This window comes from Podarcis raffonei, chromosome 1 (assembly GCF_027172205.1).
Source record: "Podarcis raffonei isolate rPodRaf1 chromosome 1, rPodRaf1.pri, whole genome shotgun sequence".
NCBI classification, from domain to species: Eukaryota; Metazoa; Chordata; class Lepidosauria; order Squamata; family Lacertidae; genus Podarcis; species Podarcis raffonei.
This window is the reverse complement of record NC_070602.1, coordinates 103,739,590-103,765,376: the sequence shown is the minus strand read 5'-3', so window position 1 is coordinate 103,765,376 and position 25,787 is coordinate 103,739,590. Positions and strand designations below refer to the sequence as shown.

General features: G+C 41.2%; 2 protein-coding genes across 10 annotated transcripts in view; one reads left to right on the top strand and one right to left on the bottom strand.

Annotated features, from left to right (window-relative positions):
* The window catches only part of PRPF40A (pre-mRNA processing factor 40 homolog A), a 66,856-nt gene that overhangs the window by 30,368 nt on the left and 10,701 nt on the right, over positions 1 to 25,787 (top strand). The window contains exon 26 of one of the 2 annotated variants that reach the window (XR_008332577.1): positions 127 to 222. Coding sequence is in view for 1 of the 2 variants with exons in the window: in XM_053407121.1 (XP_053263096.1) it covers positions 127 to 219 (93 nt within the window). In the remaining variant the exon portion in view is untranslated. Of the gene's footprint in view, positions 1 to 126; positions 1,454 to 25,787 lie in introns of those variants that run through there. The other variant, XM_053407121.1, reaches the window with a different exon arrangement.
* FMNL2 (formin like 2) overlaps positions 4,296 to 25,787 on the bottom strand; it is a 188,754-nt gene continuing 167,262 nt past the window's right edge. Inside the window, exons 16-28 of one of the 8 annotated variants that reach the window (XM_053407094.1) lie at positions 25,080 to 25,100; positions 21,212 to 21,336; positions 20,528 to 20,727; positions 18,255 to 18,489; positions 17,159 to 17,227; positions 16,884 to 16,964; positions 15,697 to 15,826; positions 14,600 to 14,763; positions 13,558 to 13,659; positions 12,673 to 12,771; positions 11,131 to 11,254; positions 8,184 to 8,230; positions 4,296 to 5,515 (exon numbers count right to left, since the gene is read on the bottom strand). In XM_053407094.1, coding sequence (XP_053263069.1) covers positions 5,477 to 5,515; positions 8,184 to 8,230; positions 11,131 to 11,254; positions 12,673 to 12,771; positions 13,558 to 13,659; positions 14,600 to 14,763; positions 15,697 to 15,826; positions 16,884 to 16,964; positions 17,159 to 17,227; positions 18,255 to 18,489; positions 20,528 to 20,727; positions 21,212 to 21,336; positions 25,080 to 25,100 — 1,436 coding nt within the window. In that variant the 3' untranslated portion in view covers positions 4,296 to 5,476. Of the gene's footprint in view, positions 5,516 to 5,953; positions 8,231 to 9,736; positions 9,875 to 11,130; positions 11,255 to 12,672; positions 12,772 to 13,557; positions 13,660 to 14,599; positions 14,764 to 15,696; positions 15,827 to 16,883; positions 16,965 to 17,158; positions 17,228 to 18,254; positions 18,490 to 20,527; positions 20,728 to 21,211; positions 21,337 to 25,079; positions 25,101 to 25,787 lie in introns of those variants that run through there. The other 7 variants (XM_053407068.1, XM_053407078.1, XM_053407047.1 and 4 more) reach the window with 7 other exon arrangements.

Sequence of the window (25,787 nt, the reverse complement as noted above, 5' to 3'; positions counted from 1 at the left end):
TAGGTTGTCTAGTGATGGCCAAACTGCAGTTCTTAATAAATACTGAAATGTTCAAAATAACTACAATGACTGAATTCTAAACTGTGGGAAAGGGTATATCAATTATTTTTCATTGTCCTTTTTCAGGGTAATTGGGATACCTCTGGTAGTGAATTAAGTGAAGGTGAACTAGAAAAACAAAGGAGGACCCTCTTGGAACAACTGGATGAAGATCAATAAAAAGTATTTATACCAAATATGTTTACAATGTGATTTAATAAGAAATATAGATGATTCATTTCAGGAAATGGATTCCAATGTTCCATTGGCATAGCAATGGCTTTTCAGTTCTACTGCATAACTAAATATTTCAAATAATATCATTGTGTGCCTGGCAGCAAATTGTCAAAGATGGTGAACATTCAGAATTCAAGCTGAAGTTCTGCTTCTAATAAGCTAGGCAGCCTGTATATATACCCCATGCACTTTGGCATTCTTCAAAGAGCACATTAGGATGAACAGAAAATCTTTTTATTTTTGAGCCCTTTCAATAGCGGCTTGGAAAAGTACTTGAGCCTTTCGGGCCTCTTGTGTCTATAAAACAGCTCTTGCTATGAAAGCCTAAACTTGTTTTTCTTGTCAAATAAGGTCTGGGGGTGGGTAAGGGGTGCACATGTTCTGTTCAGAAAGATGCTCCTATAATTTTCTTGGGCTCCACTTCTGTTGGGTTTTTTTAATTACTTTTTTATTTTGCAAGTGGAAGGAAAGGAAGAAGAGAGGGGGAAATATTTTTTCTTCATTTATGGTAGTCCAGAATCCATTATTGGGTTTTTGTGTATTACCTTGCTGGCCAAAATGATGTTTTAGGTGGTTTCTATTGAATTTTGACTTTAGGTTGAAATGTATATCGAGTTTCACCCTGAAGTGAATTTTTAGTGTCAAGTTTTAAAACTGTGAAAAATAGATTAATTAATGGAAATCCTAATAGGCCCTTAATTTTCAAGGCTGTAAGGTATGCTGATGTAATAACAAAGCTGCCATTTTTTATTAGAGAAGAACCTGGTATATATTCAAAGAAAAAAACCAAATTGGCAAAGGGTATTATTTCAGCATTAATCTTAATGTTACAGAAAATAGCAAAATCAGACTAAATTGATGCAATATGTTGCCTTAAGGACTTCCGAAGAATGTACCACCAAGTTTTGGAAAGCAGTTGCAATACTCTTGTCTAGAAAAATCAATGTTAACGTAATACTTTTCTTTTGAAAGATGTTGACCTAATGTTGAAAACCTGGTCTCCTTTTATTCTGTTCTTTTTCCTTTGTACTGAATAGATTCTGACCAGCCTTTGATTAAAACTATCAGCCCTATACATTGAGGAGTATTGACTACTGTGGTACAGACTCTTAAAATCTTTCTGATTTGAATATTTTTGTACATTTTTATCACTTATTAAACCTTGTCTTCTAGCGTGCACTAGTATTTTTTCTGTTTTTTAAAAATGCTCTGTACAGCCAACACATTACTGATCTCACACAGTGTTACTGGTTAAGTACTCTAGTGTGGTGCTTCCTTTTTAATATATGTATAATCACAGCAACAAAAGAAAGGAGCTGCCAAACATCTGTAACAGCACAGAAGTGGAATACTTAACAATATATAGTGGTGGTAATTCAAGATTGGCCTTTTTATTTGTGAATTTAGCCTCTACTATGCAAATTAAGAAATAAGGACAAATATAGCAGGCATGTTGTTATCCTTAGGTTTTACAGATTTCTATGGCGCTTGTGTAACAGTTTGCTCTACTTGCAAGTAAAAGGTTGGCTTCACAGTACAGTGGCTTGGAACTGCCACTCCTATAAGGGAACTCTGCTGATTGGAAAGAAGCCATTTTCACTGATTTTTCCTTCTCTCCCCCCTCCCCCAATTGATAGAGTATGGGGGGAGACATCAAACAGTACAGGGTTGTACACGATGCATTCTGAATACTCTCAGGCGCAACAAAATGAATCATCCCTCCTTTATGGTGATCACTTCTTAATGAAAAATGATTCATACTAATTTTGTCTAGTTATATAGCTTAAGGTAGAGTGCAGTGAAACGTCCAGGAAATTCCAAAGCAGTAAGTGTTGGGGAAGGAGAGAATGTAAAATGCTATGACTTCCTGCTGTCATAGTGTTTGGGACTCTGCTTATTCAAGAGAATTTAAATATGTATTTTGTTAATGTTGAGGAGGAAAAGAAAAAGAAACAATTGCATATTTGGCTTCCTGTTTGAGAAACTGCAAGTACGGTTAACTTGTTCATACCAATTGCATAGTTTGCCGTACATGGATTGGTAGCGCATCATGTTTCACACTCAGCTACATACTGGTGTAGAGGTGGGCAAGTGTCACAGTACTTAAAACAGCTATGAAAGAATAGCAGTTTCCCCGCTCCGATGCAAGTGATATTTATGTAAAATATTTTCTTATTGCCGCCTTGCATAATTTACATGAAGAAACATGTTTCTAAGTAAACATTACTTTTTAAAGCGTTGTCTTTATTTTTCCATTAAAAATAAAAAGCTTTAAGTATAAAGTTAGTTTCTTCATATTTCTGCAAACTGTCATGCCCCATATCTTATTTGCTACAATCTGATTTCTTCTCTAGTTTGCATATCTTGTACATTTGAACTTTCCCCACTGCGTCTTAAAGAGAAACAACATACATATATACTGCATCATTTGAAACTTCTTCAAATAGGTTTTGCCTAATGCAAACGTAAAGCAATGCAAATGGTTACATGGAGATCTTTCCAATTCTACAATTCTGAGTCTATGTAGTCCTCTCATCCCATCACTAGGTTTCATTTTTCCAGCGTTTAATTTAAAAAAGGTTGTTTGCTCTTAACCTTATAGGAGAAAGTGCATGGTAATGAAGTTACCTGTTTATAGCTCATTACTACTACATTGTGGAAAAAGTCCAGTGCCAATAGGAACTCACGCCTACATGCAGCCCTCTCTGGTTCTTGTTTTAGCACAGCCCTGCTACTCTGCATAGTTCTATGGCCCCATATAGATCAGTCTGAGTAACAAGGAAAAGCTGTGGATCATTTGTAGTAGTGTAAATAGTTTATTCAATCATATGCCATGAACATATCAGAAAAGTAACATGAACTGCTTTTATAAAACACCTATAATATTGCTAACAAGCAGGTCTGTTACTAGATATAATATTGAAGAGAACATGCCAATATTACAGCCCATTGTTCCTTTCTAAATATTTTTAGTATACTGTGATTTCTCATAACTCCTTAAATTTTTCAATTATATTGCCAAATGGTGTTTCCCCCAAACCTAAACATTCATCTTTCTGTGAAGGAAAATGGCACAATCGTGGCATGTTCTCTTTAACATGTCAAGTACACATTGCTGTAAATTGAGAGAACAATTGGCAGTTTGTTTAAAATAAACCTCTCTGTAAATAGTTAAGCAAATGTCAATGTAATAACTTTTGAGCCCCAAACTGTCCATTTAGTTAAATATAAAAAAACAAAACTATAAGTTAAAATAACATTCAGATTGTATAGCACAGGCTGATGCATTTTTAAACAATATTTACAATATTACCCCGAGGCTAGAGTGGGAATTAAAGAGAAGTGTAAAAACCATAAAAAGCACCAAATTTGTAGCAAAATATCTGTACATTTAGAAACATTATCATATAACTACACATTATTAAAGGAATATGGGACCTTTACCAGTGGTTCACATAAGCACAACAAAAAAGAAAATAATTCAGTGGTTAAATACTATACAATAAATTTTACAATTAACAGTGATGCAGTGCTACCAGGAAAGGAAAGCTGTAAGCAAGATGTCCCTTAACTTTAGTCTGATTTTTTGACTTGGGAGAGAAAATCAAGTGCCCTGCCTTGTAAGCAATAGGTGGGGTTGGCAATGGCCACTCTTGATAATTAAAACTTTGCTTTAAATGTTTCAACTGGTTAAAATTTGAAATACAAGCACTCTAATCTGGAAAGGATAGCCACAAGCGCAAGGCAGATGCATTTCTAAAATGAGAAAGTCATCTGTGCACTGTAGCTTTCAACAGCTTGTGCGTTCCCTATTAAACCCACATGTTTGGAAGAAATGAAGTGCAAATACATTTACAATTTCCAACTGCACATCTGACTTACACTTCTTGTAAGATGCTGCATCCATCAGCAGATCTGAACTGGGATAAAAAAATCTATTTCAGGTTTGAGAATGTATGCAGTGATAAACTGTTTCGTTAACTAGCTACATTTCAGCTGAGAGACAGCTCTTACTGGATTGTCGCATGGCAGAATTTCTTGTGGAATGGAGGGACAAGCTTATTTATGGAGGGTATCCTAATTTTTCGGCAGGGCACCAGATTTTCATTATTCTGACAACTGAACAGTTGTGGTCCTCAGGAATTATAATACTGATTACTGAGAAGTTAATATCTTAGTGCTAATTAATAAATAACATTGTTACCCAAAAGCTGCCTCTACCTGTAGAAAACAGTAGTGGAATTTCATCCATGATTCTTCTGTGTTTGCATTGTGTTCTATGAGCTATACCTCCTCACTTCAGCTTCACTACCAACTGGTATATAGCAGGTAGAATCTGAAAGCAGGTAGCTGTGTATTTAAAATAAGCCATATGTTATCACATCCTATTTACAGCCAAAACCCCACTATCCAAGCCTTTCTTATCCCAGTTAAGTTTAACCCTTTGTAAAATGTAATCACGTCTACATCAACTTCTGTTTTCTGGATGTTTTCCCCACCCTTAAGAGGAATGCATTTTTCTTAAAAGGGTACAATTTAATGAGTTTCTCCCCTTCGTATATGGTAAGTCCTTACATATGCATATGAAGGTGTATGCATACATCATCATCATAATAAGTGCAACAGAATCTCAAAACTAAGTCAAACTGTCCAGGAGGAATGTATTGAAATCATTTAAAAAATCCACAGCGGATCACTTCCAAGTATTACCTATTTACAAGTCATGAGATCAAGAAAGCCCGCTGAAGGCTATTCACTAAATGGTATGTAACAAAACAAAACAAAAATACAATATGTATTTTACATTTTGGTTAAAAACACTGAACAAATTTATTGGTGTAAAACAATACCCAATCAAATAAAGTCCTATTGCTTTGATTAATTTGAGCAGGTAATTGAATTTTAGGCACTTGGTAGTTACAGTTGAGTGGAGAGCTCATCTTTTCCCCCCCTTATTTTTCCCCTCTGTGTTCCTATGTGTTTGCTGTTGTTATTGAGCCCTTCAGAAGATAAGTTAATGTACTGCAATAAAGTCCACAATTAGAATGGTAGCGCAAATATAGTTCACATGGCAAGGAATCAATCAAGCACACGTTCTACTTTACACATGCACGTTCTCCCAATCCGGCTCACATGGCTATTTCAGCACCGTTGAGAGTGCGTAAATTCTGATCATCAAAACGCCGCCTCACGCTTCTCCTCACCGCATCGGCTCGTCTGTAGGGCTGGTTTCTAAGATCTGCGGGGAAGAAGCAGGAAGGTGTCAGAAGCGGGCTAGCCTGTGCCTCTGGATCTAGACAAGGAAAGAGTCCTGCTGGTAGCCAATCAAAGCAGCTTGAAGCAAAAGAGAAAAAGGGACTGTTTAAGCTCCCAAGAGAGCCGAGCAGAACAGCACTGATGGGTCTCTCTCTTCACTGACTGTTACTAATATGGAACTTCTGCCTTCTGCATTATTCAGGGTTACGGATCTAGGTATGAAAAGGGTTCTGTGGAAGCATTCTCGCAATTTCCTTGCATAGCAAAAGCTTCCATCAGATTTCTCCTGTATAGAGAGAATCAGGTGGGGAGCTGCTTCCACACCAGGGTTCTGCCACTGAAGGACCAAACTTTGGGGCCACCATGGATCTGCATCAGCTGCTTTTTCTTAGGAGGATGAAAATGAGGGTATGGATTATTATTATTTTTAAAAACACACACACAAGACAGGATGGCAGCAGGGTTAGATGCTAATGCTGGTTGGCTGTCACTTGCCACTAATTTTCCCTGAGACCCAGGCTTCATTCATTCTCCCAACCTCTTCAAACTGACCTCAGACTCTTCTATACTGGTGAGTTATAATGTGAAAAATGTGTTATAAAAATGGGACAACAGGGCGCTGTAGTGTTGCCCATGTGAAATTGCATTGAGAGCTATATTTTTATAGTGTTTTCCAGATCAGTGTAGATCCAGCTGGCGACTCCTTTGCCCCACATGCTACCAATTTCTGCTTCCCACAGGAGGCAAATCTATTGTGTTTGCTAGTGGTATGACCAGCAAGCCAATCTGAAGCCTTCCAGGTTTTTTAAATAAAACAGCAGCAGCAAAAACAATAAGCAGGCACTGCTCCTCTTTCCCAACCCCCCCCCCCTTCTACCCTGGAGGTCCCTTAGCTCTTTAAAATCACACCTCCCCAGCTGTGCTAGATTTCCAGACTACAGCAACCTACCAAACCATTCACAATTTGCACAATCTGTACTTGCTTAATGCCAGCAGTTTTGACTACTGTATTACATTGGCACTTTTAAAAGCCAGTTGGTCTACACTGCTAGCAGTGGCGCGGTCCTGATTATGCTTAAAAGAAGGGAATGACGTGGGTAGGACTGCTTGTGGCTGCTGCCCCAACAGCATTACCCTACCCTACAATGCCACTGTGAGCAGCAGCCACATGGCCAGTCCCATTTGCTTCAATAGACTATTGTATTTTAATATTCTGTTGGAAGCCACCCAGAGTGGCTCGGGAAACCCAGCCAGATGGGCGGGGTATTAATAATAAATCATCATCATCATCATTATTATTATTATTATTATCATTATTATTATTATTTGCTGAAACTGGGGACAGTGCTGCATCAGGAGCAAAAAGCACACACCTATCCTGAATTTGTTTCCCTTTCCACCAACAGGGTTCCCTATAAACTCCCTACTCACACACACGCCCATACATCCCATACATAGCAGCACGAAGGTGCTATCCATACACACACACACACACAATTCTCCATTGTTTTTTCTTAGATTTTATTCTAAGGTCCATGCACACTCCTGCTCCAGGAGAATGAGATGGATACAGGAAACGGGCACTTTCAGAGGAATTGCCCCTCAACATAGCTGATACTCCCAGAGCCCGCACTGATAATTCGAAGAAGCCAGCCAAATGCTCTCAGTGGCAGCGTACAGTGTAAGGATGGCTGCCATTGCTATGGGAAGCGCTGCTACTGAAGCAGAAAGGCAAACAAAGGTGCCGTTGTTAAAAGAGGAGCAAAGAGAATGACAGTCCCCCCTCGCAGGGAAGATTTAGTTGTAGCGCTTACTCAGCCTACAAGAATAGGATTCACTAGCAGCCCCCCGAGGTCTTTTGGATAAAGCAACTGGCTGTAAATCACAGGAGGCTCCCAAAGACCCAATTGGGGAGGCAGGGGCGGCTAGTAGATGTGGGAATAATAGTTAATTGCTAAGTTGCAACTAAGAGCCATAAGATCCACACACAGCCTTTTCTCTTTTCCTAGGGTTTGCTTCACTAATAGTGCCTGAATCCACTGTCCTTGCAGGGTAGACAGAGCACACAAATAAATCTTTGCACGTAAGCTCCCATTTCTGAGAGGTTCACACATTTCTTTAGTATGGCAAAATGCCTTTTGGAACCACCTGGCATATGGAAAAGGAACGGGCAAAGCTTTATACACTGTATGCTTGTGTCAGGAAATGCTATATTGCTGTTTGATGGGCTGCTGTTAAAAAAAAAAAGGAGCACAGAGCCTGTAAAATAGTTGGCAACCCTACTTTGTGCCCCTTCCCTCTCTGCAGAACACAGACTCATCAGTACAACACAGAGGCAACAACATCTATCTTGTGGAAGAGTCTGGAAAGGGAGGAGCCACTAAGTGATGTGACGTCATCCAGCACAGGCAAGAGCTGCAGATTAATCCATCCCACACGCTACAGATAAAAACACACAACAGAAGAAAGACTGAAAAGCACCAGCAACGCTGCTAAACGCTTACAGCGTCATCCCTCCTTTATCTTAAACTTGGCTGTGATTTGCAGCAGTTTTTGTGTTGGCATACAGAGAGAGGAGGAAGCTAAGTAAAAAGTGATGCTTGCCAGCTCTGTGTATCCTCCACCACCGGTGTGCTAGAAGAAATCCTTACCCTCGAGTGAACATTTGGAAATTTAGTGATATTATTCTTCTTTAAGGCTAAACAGAAGGGGGAAAAAACACAGAATGATGGTTAAGTTAAAAATGGGATGGAACATGAAGAGCAACTCAATTCTGTGCCCAAAAAGCAAAATAATAATATATTTATTTATTTTTTAAAAAATGTAAAAAGCCACACATGTTAGCAAGTAAAGCAAAAGTGGGTGAGGTGGAGGCTTAAAGAAGGTTAAAAAAAGAGAAAGGGAAGGGAAGAGGTGGCCATCGTAAGCCTCTTACTAATAAAATTCCAAGCTGCTTTGAACATTGGCTCCAGGATGACTGTCCAGCAATTAACTTGAAAGAGCAAAAGAGGAGTTAACAGGCAGCATTCTTATTTTAAAGCTCCCCATTAAAACATATTACACCAGTAGGAAATGAAATGCTGCTTTAAGATGATTGGTTCTTGTATCAAAGACAACAGCATTGACAGACACATGCAGCGTAAACAGCACTCCTTTTTAAAAAACATTCTACAGTGCAAGATGTTAATGGATCCAGTTCCATGACAAGAACACGGGGTATCTTCTATGGCAAGGCAATTTTGATCATATTGCTTCACTAGGCCTTATCTGCTGCCACCTGGGTAGTTTCTTCATCCAGCCCCTCAATCTTTGTTTCTTGGCCCTAGATGAGCTTAGCATGAGAATTATTTAAAATTTATTTCTTATGGCTTGGCTCAGAAGTCAAGACCTGCTTTCAGAACCATGGTCTGCCTGGGTCCTGGGTTTTGCCCAGCCTCCACTATTACAAAGGACTGAACTGATCAAAGGCAGAATTCTATCTTAAGTGAGGCTACCACTTGGCTCAAAGGAGATTTCCCATTAAGTTGCCATGGAACTGAAGCTAACGACTGTGGGTGTGAAAAACGAAGGGAGTAGGTGCGGGGACCACAACCACATTTATTTTATTCCTGTTCACGCATGCAAACTCAAACATGCAAGTGATGGTTAGAAGGACCCATGTGGAAATATGTGCTCACAGATCACAAAGCAGTGACTTCATTTTACATGCCATAAAACAAAGCCCATAAACATTCAGCCTGGCTCACTGATGTATACTAGGTTTGCTTCCGGAGATAGGCTTGGCTTAACAGGACTCATGCAACATAGATCAAGTCACAAAGAAGTAAAGGAGGTACGAGAGCCCAGAGGAGAAGACACAGAAAAGCCAAGTGAACTGTCCATCACATTTGCCATTACAACCCACAACCATCCCTTGCAAATTGTGGTGGCTGGCTTGAAGCGCAGCCACCATGGGCCTTGAGGACATTTCTGTGACTTCCATCACTTGCTGCTCTATGGCGCTGAGCCCACAGGGTGACTCTGAAATGCGGAAGGTAGAACAAACGGTCACTGGGAGGATGGAAGGGAACCAAAAAAAGGTTCCTGGCAGGCAAAAACATGCAATGAGATGAGCGATGTCAAATATGACTCCGACGAGATGCCAAACATCACTAATCCATTCAAACAGCTATATTGCGGAGAAACGTCAAAAACCTACAGCAACCTTTTTGTTTTTTTTTAAAGAGCGTCGGGTGTGAAAGAGGAAAAGTTTAGTAATGGAATTCCTCTGTGAGAACAGGTTCGCAGAAAAAACGAGAGCCACGCTTGGCCGTTCGAGCAGTAAAGGGCACAGTCTTCAGCACTGCATGGAAAATAACAGCCAGACAAGACAGAATATACAGTAAGAAGCAAAGATCTATTGTATTAGTACATTGTTAGTGCTTTGTTAAAGACACCCTGAGGTGGCTTATTCAGTCATTTAACCACAATAGGATTTGTTTGGCTGGGTTACCAGTAGAATTATCTTTCTGCAAATCACAACAGTTACTGGGGTGTTTTTTTTAAAGGTAAAATTGGTGTATGAACAAGGGCGTGATGAAGTGCACACTTTTATCTCAGCACAACATTTATTTGCATGGCTGTTCTCGCACTCTGATGGACTGCTCTTGGAACTTAGTGAAATGAAATCACACAACAACAGAGTGGGCAAAGTAAACCCTAGGCGAAGTCTCAGCCAGGAATCAGCAATAAATTTACCATTGAAAATGAGACATGCGATGCTAGTGAAGTCCTGGCTGGATAGGATCCATGCATCTGTGCATGGATGTTTTTAAAACCCACGTATTTGTTGCTTGCATTTGGTATTACTCATGCTCAGGGACCTATTACTGCTGATTATGGAGAAATTATTAACAATTAGCTGCTGCTGTTTTCATCCACTCTGTGATTGTCACAGAAGCCACTAAATCAGATTTCAGCAAATCACCTGTCTGTTGCAGGAGTAGTTTGCCCACACTGTACTTGTCACGGCTGCTATAAATTAGACCCAGCCATTGTCAGCCTATTGCGTTCAATTATGGATTGCCGAAAGGGACTAGTATTAGTCTGTTGCAAGAGGAATATGCAGCTCTGAAGTTCAAAATCGTTCAACAAATCCAAATCACACAATTTTGTCCTCCATCACATACTTAATGCTGGAGCAATTACCATTAGTAGGACTTGAAGGGCAAAACAAGAGCTTTTAAAAGCAAGGCTCAACACCAGTGGCTTTGCACATGGATCAAAAATACTCAAAAGATTTGCAAGGCATGCACCTGTTGCAAAAATACGTCTAATAAGGCTCTACAGGGTCTACAGCTTGAATTATGAGAGCATGCTGAAGTGAAGGAGAAATTAAATAATACACAAATGTTATGTCAACGAGGCCTTGCCAAAGAACAGGCCTGAAACCCTGAGCGCTATATAATGTGCACCATTTGTTAAATGACTTGATACGTGTGATTATTGTCACTTAAATCAATTTATAACACTTTAAAAAGCTATGTTAGAGTTTTGCAAAGTGAAAGCTATGAAGGGGCACTTTGGAACAGCCTCTTCTCCTCATTATTATTATTTTACCTGTGATGATATCTTCGATAGCTCCATCCTTCCCCTCGTACACATGTCTATTGTCCTTGACTTGTCGCCGTCTTAGCTCTGCAATCAGCTCTTGCTGCTGCCTCTTCGTTTTATGAGACGGAGACTGAAAGGGAGCAAAGGACGGTAAAAAGCAGTGGCCAACAAGATGCTGAAAACACCTGCTCTTCTCTTTGAGGTGTAACTTAGGTACCTGCCCCATACAGAGTTAGAACCACTAGGTCAACCCTGTCTTTCTTTCCCCAGCCCTACACATATTTCACCTGCACTCACTTTCACTAACTCCCAGTTCACTTTTAGGGGGAAAAAAGGGAAGTTATGGTTCTAACCTATGAAACTTTGAAAAGCTTGGGATCAGAGTATCTACAAGACCACCTTTTCCCACACCAACCTCTCGGCTGAGAGAACGACGTTTGAGGCCTGTCTCGGGGGGTCCTGGCCTTCTGAGGTTAATCAAAATAAGGGCCTTTCCTGTGGTGGCTCCCTGATTATGGACTGCCATCCCCAGGCATACCCATCTGGCACCATGATTATTACTGTTTAGATGTCAAGTGCAGTCTGTCTTGTTTGTCACATCCTAACACTTAATCTGCTTTCAGCTACTTTTTGTGATTTGCACATTGTAGTGCTGATGGTTTTTGTTTTTGTTGTTTCTTTTTTATTGTTCTACACAATATCAATGGCAATTGTAAAGCTGCCATGAGGGCCAAGACACTGGAAAAGTGGGGAACACAATCCTGACATTAAAGCAGGTGGGGGTGCTTTGTGCAAATATCTGTAGAAGTGCAAATATCTGTAGAAGTCACTTTGTGTAGCCCGACCTTGCATAGTGAGAATTCCTAATTGTATTGTTAAAATATATTATCATGGAAGAGAGGGTCTCATACGACAAGCAGAACTCTGGAAAATGCTAGAAACGGCCGTTTTCTTTGAGCCTCTTCCGACTAGCCTTCCTTCACATTTGGTCACTGCATACTTATGGGTGACTATGTGCTGGATGTCTTCCTATTATCAAATTGCTTGGCCGAGATAAATGCTTATTACTTCTCAGTAAGCATCTTTCAAACAGGGCAAATTCCAAGCATGGTATCAATGGCTTTAGGAGAATAAACACCTTTCGGAGATTTAGGAATAACAGGAAAGGGCATACACATGAAACTGCTCTAGTTTCCTTTTAAGTTTCTTATATGACTGCCTTGTTAAAATGTCTCTGTGAGAAAGAGAGCTTCAATAGTTATCTCTGAGAGAAAACACCTGACAGAAAGGTGTTTGGAATGTTGGTTCCTTGCCAATCCCAAAGACTTAGAGAAGCAGTCTCAGCCAATAAGGCAGCAGTAGCCAAGGTGGTGCTTTCCAGATGTGTATTCCATAACTCCCATCATCCCTAACAACTGGAGTTCAATAATATCTGGACTGCACCACATCGGCTGCTCTGCAATAAGACGATCTCTTTCACTGGACCAACACATGCCACTTTATCAATGCACGTAACCAAAATCGATTAATGGCTTGGTTGTTTGCTACCTTTTGGTCTTGCTGCTCCATCAGTGCCTCCTGCTCCAGAAGTTTTTCCATCAATGCCTGTTGTTGCTTTTTCCTCAACTCGTTCTCCTCTTCTGCTTGCTATCGACAATTTTAAACGAAATACACACACCGGTTAGAGCTCGCAACGACTTCAAAAAAACGGGATTCGTTTTTAGCTCTCTCAGCAAAATACAAATTCATTAAAGCCAGTTTAACTTGGATGTGCCGCTTCCTGTTGTGGCGTGATACGGCAAATTCTCCCAAGAATTTCTTCAAGAATTTGTCCTCTTGTGATTCCCAGCAGCTGTCATTCAGAGGCATACTGCCTCTGACAGTGGAGAGCATAGCCATCGTGGCTAGGAGTGACTGACGGCCTTAATCCCTCTCTCTTTTGAAGTCACCTAGTGGCGGATTTTTCCAGCCACATGTCTACCTGCCTTCATGTCCTCTGCATGTCTGAATGTGTGTAACACAGCAGGAGTGCTGTGTGTTCTTGATGTCTGGCGTGTGTTTGTCTTCTCTTTCCCCCTGTTGGATTTTGTTTCATTTTGCCCCAGTCATCGTTGGAATGCAGCCTCCAAGAGGCTGGGCAAGTTTCAATCTGGCCTTAGTTCTGAGACACGTTTCCCAAAGATGGAACCTTAAGGCTCTTTCATATAAATCATATGGAAGGGACCACGAGGATCATAAACCCCTTGTGATGCAGGAATCTTTCACTCAACATGGGGTTCAAACCCACAACCCTGAGATTAACTGTCCCATGCTCTACCGACTGAGCTATCTGTGTATTTGCTAAGGAAACTACAAAACCACAGAGGGAGCCTTTGGTTAGAAAGTGTGGCCACATTTGTAAGAATAACAGAAGTGAACTGAGCTTCTGTTTACCTTGTAAGCTTTCACAAATCGAACAAAGACTGGGAAGAAGACTGATGGAGGTGTCGTCTTGGGATTCTCTCCAAAATACTTCACAGCATCATCAAAGGCATCCTGTAAAAAAGATATATATATATTTCATTTCAACAAATCTCAAGGCATAACCCAAACTATACAAGATGGTGTTTAACCCACAAAAAGGAAACCACCCCCCACAAGCTGAAGGCTCATCAAGTGGCAAGCAATCAGGAAGGAAGCAGCAGAGACAAGAGTGTAGGTGCACTGGAGCCTTTATTACCAGTACAACAGAAGGGAGGCCTGCTCTGCAACCTGTTTTGCAAAGTGCGCAATTTCAGGAAGCAAGAAAAATCCCAGTTCCAAGTATAAACTTGCAGTTTGAAAATATGCATTTTGAAGTTCTGCCATGTACTGCTGCTAATTGCCCTCTTGTGCTGGGATTACTCAACCGTTTTTGCCTTTTGCAGGTTCAGAACAGATAAAAGGAAGAAACTTGTTTCTACCATTATTATTTTAACCAAGAAAATAAATAATGAAACTTGAGTGGAGCTACTAAACATTAAGTATCTGTGTGTTTCCCCTGGAAAATACCTGTGTGTGTGTGTGTGTGTGTGTGAGAGAGAGAGAGAGAGAGAGAGAGAGAGAGAGAGAGAGAGATGTTTAAGGGTGCACATGCCACTAAATGAAATGCTATTGCATAAGGTGTGAAGTCACTCTCAGTGACAGATGTCACATCAAGACTACAAAAGAATAAACACATTCTATTGTTTTTTTCAACCACCCTTCCTTCTTCAAGCAGCACAGAGAAGCATTCATTGTTCCCCTCCTATTCCCCCCTGAGGGGGAATGATTGGCCTAAGCTCACTCATTTAGACACTCTTAACTATACAACACAACACTACACTGGAACAGGGGAATCAGTGAATACTTGTCCTGCCTACTCCAAAAGGAACATCTTTGAGCTTGAAAAAGGTAACAAAAGTTCTCCGTTCATGAAAGCTAGACCACTGAACAACTGCTGGGATACACAGAATACCTGAGCTATTTTTGCATCATCCTGCAGCTTCTTCAGTTTCCCTTCATTGTTCTGAATAAACTCCTTCAGCATGGTGTTGTGATCGTGCATGGTGTACTCTCGCTTCGTTAGGTCGAGACCTCTTTGGAGTTCCTTTACATCCAACAGAACATTTTCAAGGGATACTAAAGGGTGGAAGGGGAAAGACAGTCAAAATGTTACTACGCATTGCCTAATTGAGCCCTAACATCTCCAGTTAGACAGATCTCATGTAGCAAAGCCTGGAGATATAGCTGCCTGAGACCCTGGATAGTTTTAATTGGGGAATCTCTGTTAAAGTGTGGTTGTTGTTCCTGCTACTACTATTAAAATTGAGAAGCCCACAATGGAGGGTCTCACACACACAAGCCAGAATTGCAGGCCAGTGAGCTTATATTTTGCATCCAAGAGACAAAACTGGAACGGAACAGAAAGGCTAGGAATGAGATGGGATGGGGGGAGATGCATCAAACAAAAGGAAGGTGAGTAGTTCAGGGAAGGTATTGTTTTAAACCACCATTACAATATAGATGCACATGCTCCAGTAGGGCTGATGCCTTCTATACAGTTTCTACCCTGACCATGCAGAACGGAGGAGGGGGAATAGGATCTGATCTCCTCCACCTCTCGTGGGCCATTTTGGCAGGTGGGCACCATGCCCCTTCCAAGTAAAGATTTCTCTATGTGTAAAGTTTTCTGTCGGAAGGATCCTTTCTGTTTGGTATGTTCACACAACATTTACAAGACGTGCCTTCCAACAGGATGTGCATCTCTTGCACCTGAAGTTAAGGACTTTACACCAACTGTGTGGGAGCCCAATTACTGAAAAGAGGAAAGGCTCATGTCAGCTTTAGGGAACAGTGTGCTACAAGAACCAAGAAGGCATTTGAAAATTATGATGCTTCTGTATCCTATTGTGCCCACAACATTTAAGATGCCCACCTGTCTTCTGCAAGGTGGTATCTTTTCCAAACAGGTAGCTTTCCCTAGGACATGGGTGCATTACTGTATTACAGTATCCACAGAACATAGCTGAACCTGCTTTTAAGTACTTGGGAAATGAATGTTGGCTATGTTACCTGCAGCAGCTTTCTCCACATAGTGAAGCTCATTGTAAAAAAGCGATACTTGCTGATATTTCTCTCTCACAACATTTGATATATAGTGCAATAGAGTTTGTTTCCTGTCTGTCGATTTTGTGTCCAGTAACTGCAAGGAAGAGGCAAAAGAAGTATGTTAGATTCGGCTTCAACATCCTTGAGTTAACTTTCCTTAGCAGCCAACCCATGATCTGCCTGTATACCAAGGGTGGAAAAGCTATAACTCTCCAGATGTGGCTGAGCTACAATCCCACCACCCCTGGGGCTGATGGGAGTTGGAGTCCACAACATCTGGAGGGTCACTGAAATAGACACGGCACAATGAAATAAGTGCAATGCAATGAAGATATCATAGCCCTGTATGAATATTACAGGTCAGGGGAGGGGAACATGTGACTCTTGAGATGATGTTGGACCAGAACTCTCATCATCTCTGATCATTCGCCATGTTGATGGGAACTGAGGTCCAATAACATCTGGAGGACCACAGGTAAAGTATTTTAGGACCCCTGCAATTGTTGCCCATAGTTTTGAATTTATTTATGTTACTTAAACATGATAATTCATCATATTGTCAGAAGACGACCACAAGTAAAAGAATAATCTGAATCAGGAAAACTATAGGCCATTAAAGCAATCAAGGTTGTTATCTTATTAAATCTGTCCGGTGTATTTTCATAGCACTGGTAATTATTGTTTATTACAGGTCATTAGAGGCATTCATTCCCCACCCCTAGCAACAGGGTCCATCGCATATTGCTTTTATGAATGGCCCAATGCTATTATCCAGAAAGTGGAGAGACTCATAACTAGAACTGGCAGAAAAGACAGGGCAGTGCTAAACAGACTTCTCTGCCATTGCAAATCTGTACAGGGGGTCTACCTGATGCAGTTAGTGGTAAGGAAGAGTTTAATCATGGTGAGAAAACAAACCAGGGGAGGGTAATGAAGTTATGGGGAACTGGAATTTACCTTTGTCTTGACAATATGACATTAGAAATCTAAGCCAATGGTTCCATTCCTTCCCTAGCTCACTGACAACTCACTAAAAGGATGCTTAGAACACTGTTGTTCATACAGGCTGTGCAAATAAATGGGGATGTGCAAACAATCTTCCAAGCAAAGCTACTTTCAAGTCCACTGGGGGTATATTTCCCCTTACTTACCAGATCTAAGCTCTGCAGTTTAAATCCATAAACAGCTCCTCGTTTACTGCTGTTCATATAGTTACCCAGAGCCAAGATTATCTACGGAAATCATAGGGGTGGGAAAAATTGTAAGCATCAACTAATAACACATAACATTCTGTAATAAAAAGGAAAGGAGTCATTTTAACTTAAATATATAGCCCCCAAAAGACCACTGTTTAAGGGTGTGTGTTTTTACCACCATTTTTTTAAAAAAAAAACAACAACATTGAATAAACAAAATAAACACTTGCCTCCAGGATTTTCTTGAGTTTCTGAGATGACTTTATTGAGACAGATGCTGCAATTATTGCATGAAGTTGCTAGAGGCAAAAACAAGAAATCATGTGAACATCTGTAAAAGCCAAGTGTGAACAAAAAACGGACACCCACTGGCTTCTACAAGACGGACAGATTGTGTATGTGTAGCCTTAGTCAGATATTAAGGTTCACAGAATACTAACTGGATGAGCCAAGTCACAGTCCTTCACCCCAGCTCCTATGACACCTCACATCAGCCCCTCCCTAATGATGCTTGAGATATTTGGGGGGATGCCTGTAGGGTCAGCCTTCCAAATGCATGTAGATTGTCCTCATGAACTGCAATCCTGAGCACTCAGGATTGCAGGTCACAAGGAGAGCCTACAAATGTTTGGTAGGCTGCTGATATCCTCTCAAACATGCAAACCTCATTGGGGAGGGGCTGGTGTAGGCCACAATGACATGGGGAGGGAAACACATGTGACCCCAAGTGCTGTGCACTCACACTGTGTGAGCTTGAATGCCCAAATAGTGCTTGGGTCAGAATCATATGGCAAATGACTATTTACAACTGACTGGATCTGAACCAGAAAGGCAATCCTGCATACACAAGAGAGGGTGCACAACTTTTGTTGATACCCGCTGGCTTGCTACAGTCCCTTTGCTACATCCCATACTATTCTGGAGCACATGCCAAAACTCAGGGACAGATTTTTTAAGGGTACAGCAACATGAAGGGGGAGGAGATATGGCCTTATGCCTTGAGTAGACCTTTGCTCACAAAATTTAGGATGAAGGCCCCAATGGGGTCAGAAAGAGGCAAGCAAGCAATGGTGCACAATGAACTTATCACCATGTAGTTCCAGGCAGCTGCTAGAGGTAATGTGTCAAAGATAAGCAAATATTCCTGCACTGCAGGGGGTTGGACTAGATGGCCCTTGGGTTCCCTTCCAACTCTACAATTCTATGATCAAGCAGGGGATAACTTCAGCCCATCTCTAACAAACAAACTGGAAGGAACGTAGCACATGCATAAGCCACACCATGGAATTCCATTCAAGAAGGAGCTACTCTCCCCATCTCACTCACTGGAGTCAGCATCTGGATGCTTTCTGCAAAATTGCCAACGAATGCCATGATGGTCATCTTTTGCATCAGCCTCTCAATCTTGCTGAACTGCATCATGAAACGATCCTCGTCTGAGAGGTTCTCAAGGGGCTTCCTCTCCCGCTCATAAAGCCGCAACATTTTCACTTCGTTTTCCGTGGGCAAAAATCTCATCAGGCATTCGACAAAATCCACTGGTAGAGTCTTCAAATCGAACCTGGCCGAACGCAAAAATATATAAATATATTTAAAAGAAGAGATGTTTACAGGGAAGGAAGAGGCACAGAGCTCTGTTTTCACTGAGTTCCTCTATCAATGCATCTTATTAAAGCTACTAATCAATTCTACAAACAAGGCATAGGTAAAGGTAAAGGGACCCCTGACCATTAGGTCCAGTCGTGGCCGACCCTGTGGTTGCGCGCTCATCTCGCTCTATAGGCAGAGGGAGCCGGCGTACAGCTTCCAGGTCATGTGGCCAGCATGACTAAGCCACTTCTGGCGAACCAGAGCAGCGCACGGAAATGCCGTTTACCTTCCTGCCGGAGCGGTCCTTATTTATCTACTTGCACATTGACATGCTTTCGAACTGCTAGGTTGGCAGGAGCAGGAACCGAGCAACGGGAGCTCACCCCGTTGCGGGGATTCGAACCGCCAACCTTCTGATCGGCAAATCCTAGGCTCTGTGGTTTAACCCAGAGTGCCACCCGCGTCCCACAAACAAGGCATACTTAATGCAATAATCATGTTAACTGTGGGCGCACTTATTTCACACTGGCAATTTTGGCAGTCAATATGCAAAGTGTGAATAGATGTGTGTCCCTAAGTACTTGAATATGGGTATCTGTAAGTGAAAGACATGCACAAGGTACTGGCATTTTATGTATTTGCTGTAGGAAACACCACTGTAAGCCAGGTACAATCGCAGCAAACAATTACCATATTAAGTGTGAAGCGGCACTTGGGATTTTTCAATTCTGAATATAGGTGGTTAGGACCGCACTGAGAACTCTCTTGGCTGCTTTTTATATATTGCTCTGGGAAGCATCTGAAGACCAAGTAATTGTATTTTTAAAGCTGCTAAAAGAACACGATTGCAACAAGCATAATGAACTTTATGCAAATAGGAGCAGAAAAAAGGCAAATTCCTTTAATTGAGATTTGTAGTCTACACACAGGTTCCATTTGCACTGAATCTCAAAATGTTGGTTTTGACCTTTCATGCTCCTTAATTTGGGTGTGTGCTTCCTCCTGTAGGAAGTGCTCCCAGGGCCCTGTAGCATCTCCCAGCAAGCTCAGATGAGAATTTGTACATTAATGGAAGTGGGAGGATATAGGGGAAAGGAGCGCTTTCACTGTGGTAACCTCAAACACAGAGAATGGTTTACTGCAGGAAATCAGTCTGCACTCCACTCTTCTGAAAGAAATGCAAAGCACATTCCTGCAAGACAGCTTCTGCAAGACTTTAAAAACGAATGGCTGTCAGCATGACCATTGCACTGAAGTGTTTTTAGCATTATGACTTTCAGGTACTTTAAAAGTGTTTTACTGGATCATTTTATTATTGCCAGTTGAGTATTTGCAGACGCAGCCTAAACACCACAACACCAATCTGCATTTCATTCAAGACACTTGGACTCAATTCAAACACTGTGAAGGGGAGGGGGGGTAACCTAGCCCTTTCCCATTCCTTTAATAGCTACCATATTTATCTCACAATAGTGTTTAAATTGCTGCTAGAAATGAAAGCCTTGCATGACAAGAATTATAGATGAAAAATACGAACAACATTCTTCAGAAAACCACCAGTTGGTTTTTACAGTTCTCATAATGGAAGGAATTCAACATTGCGTAAAGGCAGTCCTTCCATCACAGCAAGCGTTTCAGCTTGCCAGATGAACAATGCACATTGTTCTGGGGGTTCTCCCAAACCCCCAAGACCAGTTTGGGAGGGGAGGTGTAATGGGGGGGGGAGTCCCATTGCACAAGTAGAAGTCTTTGTTCAGGGCTTCCACTGACTGGATTCATTAGGTGAATCCTGCCCCGTGTTACTGTGATATATGCAGAGTAAGCAAAATCCAATGGGCTTACTCCAGAAAAGGGTGCACAGCTTAACAGCTTTATGGTGATCAACTGTATATATGAGCATTAATGGCATATGAGGATCTTCCTTGGATCTAAGCAACTTGCAGAAAGGCTGCTGAACAACTAATACAACGTGCCTCAAACCACATTTGTAAAACGGCCTTTACACTTACGCCTGAATAGCTTTGCATATCTCATCTGCAGTCTTTCCAGCTTTCCTTAAGGTGATCGCAAGATTTTTAGCCCTGTTTGCTTCCAATAGCGTGACTTTGTTTGATCCCTTTTGAGTTATTTGCTTGCTTGAAGAAAGATCAATGGCCGGGCCTTGGGCTTTTGTCTTGAATATTTCTTCAAATTCATCCACATTTAAATCCTAGGACAGAAACCAAACAGAAACAAGAAGGAGTCTAGCAATCTATGTCGAATGGGGGGGGGGATGCAATTAATGAAAAGTGTAGAAGCTGTAGGGCATTGGGAAAGGGAGAGGTGACTGTGTGATGAGGAGAAGGCTTTGATGCTCTACAAAGTTTCTTGGTCCATCGCAAGATTAGCAAAAATACTGCACGTAGCACAGCAGAATAGGACTCTAGTTACCTTAATGTCAACAAGACCATCAAACAAGAGTGATTACTGAGGTCTATGGAGTGTTTAAAACTCTTTAAGTACATATGATGCAAGGTCAAAATGACTGCTTTTTAACAGGATACAGTAACTTCCAAAACACAGACAGACAGACAGACAGACAGACAGACACACACACAGAGAGAGAGAGAGAGGGAGAGGGGGAGAGAGAGAGAGAGAGAGAGAGAGAGAACGAGAACGAGAACACACCAAATCACAATCTGCAGGTCTCATACCTCCAATATCCTTTCGTCATCAATTTCATTGAAGACTGTCCCATTAATCTGATTGGGTTTCAGAGCCACCCAGTTAAAAACTGGCATGCGGAACTTTGTCTTAATTGGCTTCTTGATTTTCACAGCTTTAAACAAAGCAGAGAGTAAAATTACACATTTCAGAAAAAGGCAACAAGCCTCTTGAGCAATCCAGAAGTATTTATGGGGGATGGCACTTCAACACTGGAGGAGGCCTGACAAGAAGTAAACAAATACTGTAAAGTGTTGGGGAAAATTTGGGCTGGCTAGAAAGCTTGAAGAGAAGAGACAATTTCTCTCTCTAATTCAGGAAGTTTGCCTATCATTCATGCAAAAGTTTGACAAGAACAAGCATGTTTTGGTACAATTGTGCCTATTTTCCCTATATTTGATGAGAACACACGATTCAATCACTACAGGAAGTCTATAAAATTGTACTCTATTTACCCATGTGATTTTAGCTATGTCCTGTGATGGTCTACTATTATTCTTCTGACCGCACTAAAATTAACCCAACACACAAACATTGCCTGATTATTGGATGAAATCATGTGGAGTTGCCTATTTAAGGAAGAATAACCATACATTTACCTAAAAATCATAGAAACATGACTCAAGTTTCCAGTCTCCATTAAATGTGTAAAAGGCACCAGTGGTACTCAACCGAAGGCTGTTTCTGAGGGGGCACTAAGGTACCAACCGGTGAGTGCTGTCTAGCCTCACTCCATTTAAGAGGCAGAAAACCTCATCATTTTCCAGATGTGAGCTCCTCCCCTTCCTGTAGTGAGCAGCTCATTTTCTGTCTTACTTGAGGTTGGAGCAATTGCTCAATGGCTTCTCTGGTTCAGCATTTCCATTAAAGAAACTAAGTGTGAGTATATGGTATTTTTCTCTCATGAAAGGTGGTGCCCAAATGCCCACACAAGAATTAACAGATAGGGATGAGGTTTATTGCAAAGCATCTAGAAGGTGTGAAAGTCAGGTGTCAGCCACATTTATGGAGTGATGGACATGAGCCAGGAGACTGCCAATTCCCAGCAGGAAAATATTGTGATATGTTGCACCTACAACACCTTCCAGATTTTAAAAGCAAGCGAGTACACACAAACATGCATCCGTTAATTAGGATTGCAAATGTGTGATCTGTACCTTTATTTAGCATGATCAGTGTCACGACAGCTAAAGGAGCTTCTCCCACATCAACTTGCCCAGGTGTTAAGCAGTGGAGGCCTTGTTAGCAGTGATGCCTCCTTCTGTGGATCATGCAGCAATAAAACTGCTAGCACATTTGCAAAGCTAAGCAGGATCCGGGTAGGGGGGTGGCATGTGTTGAAATTTCTGCATCGCAGGGGGTTGAACTGGATGATCCACAGGGACCCTTCCAACTCTACGATTATATGATTCTTTCTGGCAGTGGCTCATGAAAGGGCCTTCCCTGTGTTGGCCCCCAGATTGTGGAATTAACTCCACTCTGAGGCACGTCTTGTGTCATTACTGCAAGCCTTTCAGTGATTGGTCAAGATGCACCTCTTCACAAAGGCCTTTTTTCTGAGTGGATCAGTATCGCTGTGGATTGCTGTTTTGCCATTGGTTGTTTTGGGTTTTATTCTAGGATTTTAAAGTTTGCATTTGCTTTTAATTATACTACTTTTTGTAACACACCCTGGGGCCATATGGACAATCAATCAATAAAGTGTCCAAGTTGTTGCATGTTACATTTGCATCATGTGTCACTGATTCACTGGGACTACCAGTTTGAAGTCCATAACCATGCTGAAAACCTCACTCAGGGCTCATCCACACTTCGCTTCGCTCCACATTTCTAGCAACAGGTCCAATCTTTCCAGGTCTGTGTCTGAGTGTTTTCCCCCTTCCTTCCTACCTTCCTTCCTTCCTTCCTCCACAAAACCCCATTCTTTACCACTGAAAACAACTTCGTGGAAAACCCTAATAGCCGCTTGCTCCAATTCAGCAGTAAAGATTAGGTTTTCCTGAGGAAAGCAGCAAGGGTGGGAGGAAGCACTCAGTCACAGACCGGGGAAATGCAGACCTGTGCCTAGAACGTGCAGGGCAAACGGCAAGAGTAGATGAGCCCTCAATCCTAAACAAGCAAGTGGTGTTTTGGAAATGCAAGAAGAGAAGCTCTAAGCTGAATATAAGCAATTGGAATTGACAGCAGCCACCAGGGAAATTACGCTGCAGATTTAAAGAATCCAGAGTGTATTTTAAACAGTAAAAGAACACTCTCCAGTCTCGGCACAATCATTTCTTGGATTATTTGTTACTTTGACCATCTCTCATTGTGATTGTCTACTACATTTTCCAAAGCAGCTCAGAAGACATGCCTTCCCCATTAACCGGTGGACAAAGAATAATAAGCTGAAGCAGGAAAATTTAGGTTAATTACTAAGGGGTGGAGAAACTTCCTAACCCTAAGAGCCAAGGGAACTGATTAAATGTCCATCGCTGGAAATATCCAGCAATTAGTAACTCATTCACTGTAAGCATTAATCTTCATGAAGTTCAGAGGACGCACACATAAAATTCAGGAAATGACATTCTAGAGAACATTTGCCACTGAAAACATCAATTACAGCAGAAGTTTTAAATTGGTTCTGAAGCTTTAAGCAATTTGGTTAATTAATCAACTCAACCAGCTCCTTCCTCACCTTCATGTCATCAAGGACCAACTCCAGTTTGAAACTGGACACACACAGTGCAGATTCCAATGCACAGTGCTTTGCAACAGTAGATAAAATCCTGCGCTACAATGGTAGTATCAAGTATTGCCAGAGAAAATCCTAGCTTATTTTGCCACAATGTGTATTATTATTTACTGGAACAAGCAGTTTATCAATTTGACAGCATGAATTAAAAACTAAATTAGTGAATTGTTAACATTTGTGCAAGCTTCACACAGTCAAGAAACCCCTGCTTCTTACTCCTCCAGTTTTGAAGAAACTACTTAGCCAGGAAAGTGAAGTTGGAAACATGCAGTTGTTATGTCCACCGTCAAGCAAAGCATACCTAGTGAATTTTACCACAGGCAAACTCACATTCCCAAAGGACACTATTGTTCACGTATGGTGGCTGGGAATGTGTACACCCCAAATATCTTGTTATCTATCCTTTCCCCCCTTTCCCCTATAATGCACCAAAACCCTTGTGCAAAGTTTCAGACTGGGGATACATTTGCAATAGATTCCACAAATTCATCCACTAATTTTAAGCAAATTTCCACACATCTTTTGTCAGCTGTCAAAACTGGAGCTGCGAATTACAATTTAATAGGCAGTGAGCCCAATATTATGTGATGATGTCACTATCCACTCAAAGGTTTGAAGCTACTTCTCATTTGCTTAAAAGATGCACTTGTTTGGATGTGTGGTGACATCACAAAGGGAAGGTATATTATGAATATTTCTGTTTGAAGGTAGCCAAGTGATTGATCTTGATGAGTCTCTAACATAAGATGCAATGCTGCATGCAATGATATGCTTTAGAATACCCTTAGAGTTTCTATTTTATGGAAAAACCAAGGCCACATACACACCACACATAGAAAACAGCAATGATACAACTTTAAACAGTCATGGCTTCCCCCAATCAATCTTAAGAAGTATAGCTTGTTAAGGGTGCGGAGAGTTGTTAGGAAACCCCTATTCTCCTAAACAGAGCTTTTGCACCACAACAAGTCAAACAAACATCCCACGCTTTCGGAGAATGCAACAACACAGCAAGCTAGTTTTTAAAGTGATACACAAATGGATTTGGTTAACAAGACAGGAAAAGAAGACAGCAGAAAATGGGATTAAAATGTACTTAAAATACTCAGCAAAAAGGAACCTACAGAAAAGCTTGATTGGCCCATCTTACAAGGAAGCAGAGGGAATAAATAAGAAAAAGGTTAGCTATTGTTACGTAGGTCATTTAATAGAACAATCTATTATCACAAATCAGGGCTCCTGAATACCACTTCACACATTATCATTTTTCTACATAGAAATAATCAATTGCACTTAGGTGTATAGAGTTTATGGACCGGGCAGCCTACCCATGGCAGTAGGTATTTACCTAACATCACCCATTAAGGTAAACTGCATTTCCCTCCTTGAGGTTATCTTAGTGTAGCAGAACAGCAATGGATGAGGCCTGTGCCCACCAAAAGCCTTCTACAGATTTCATTTAAGTATCAAACAAAAGGTAGCATCCATTATTGGATGGTCCAGTACCATATTAATTCTGCAGTAAACAGTATTATGTGGAAGCTACACTTTACCCAACTTATTTATATGGGAAGATTGCAAACAAAGCCATAAAGAACAATAACCTAGAATTAGTTTACCAACAAATAAACTACTGAAGCCCAATACAGTGGTACCTCGGGTTACATACGCTTCAGGTTTCAGACTCCGCTAACCCAGAAATATTATCTCGGGTTAAGAACTTTGCTTCAGGATGAGAACAGAAATCGTGCTCTGGCGGTGCGGCGGCAGCAGGAGGCCCCATTAGCTAAAGTGGTGCTTCAGGTTAAGAACAGTTTCAGGTTAAGAATGGA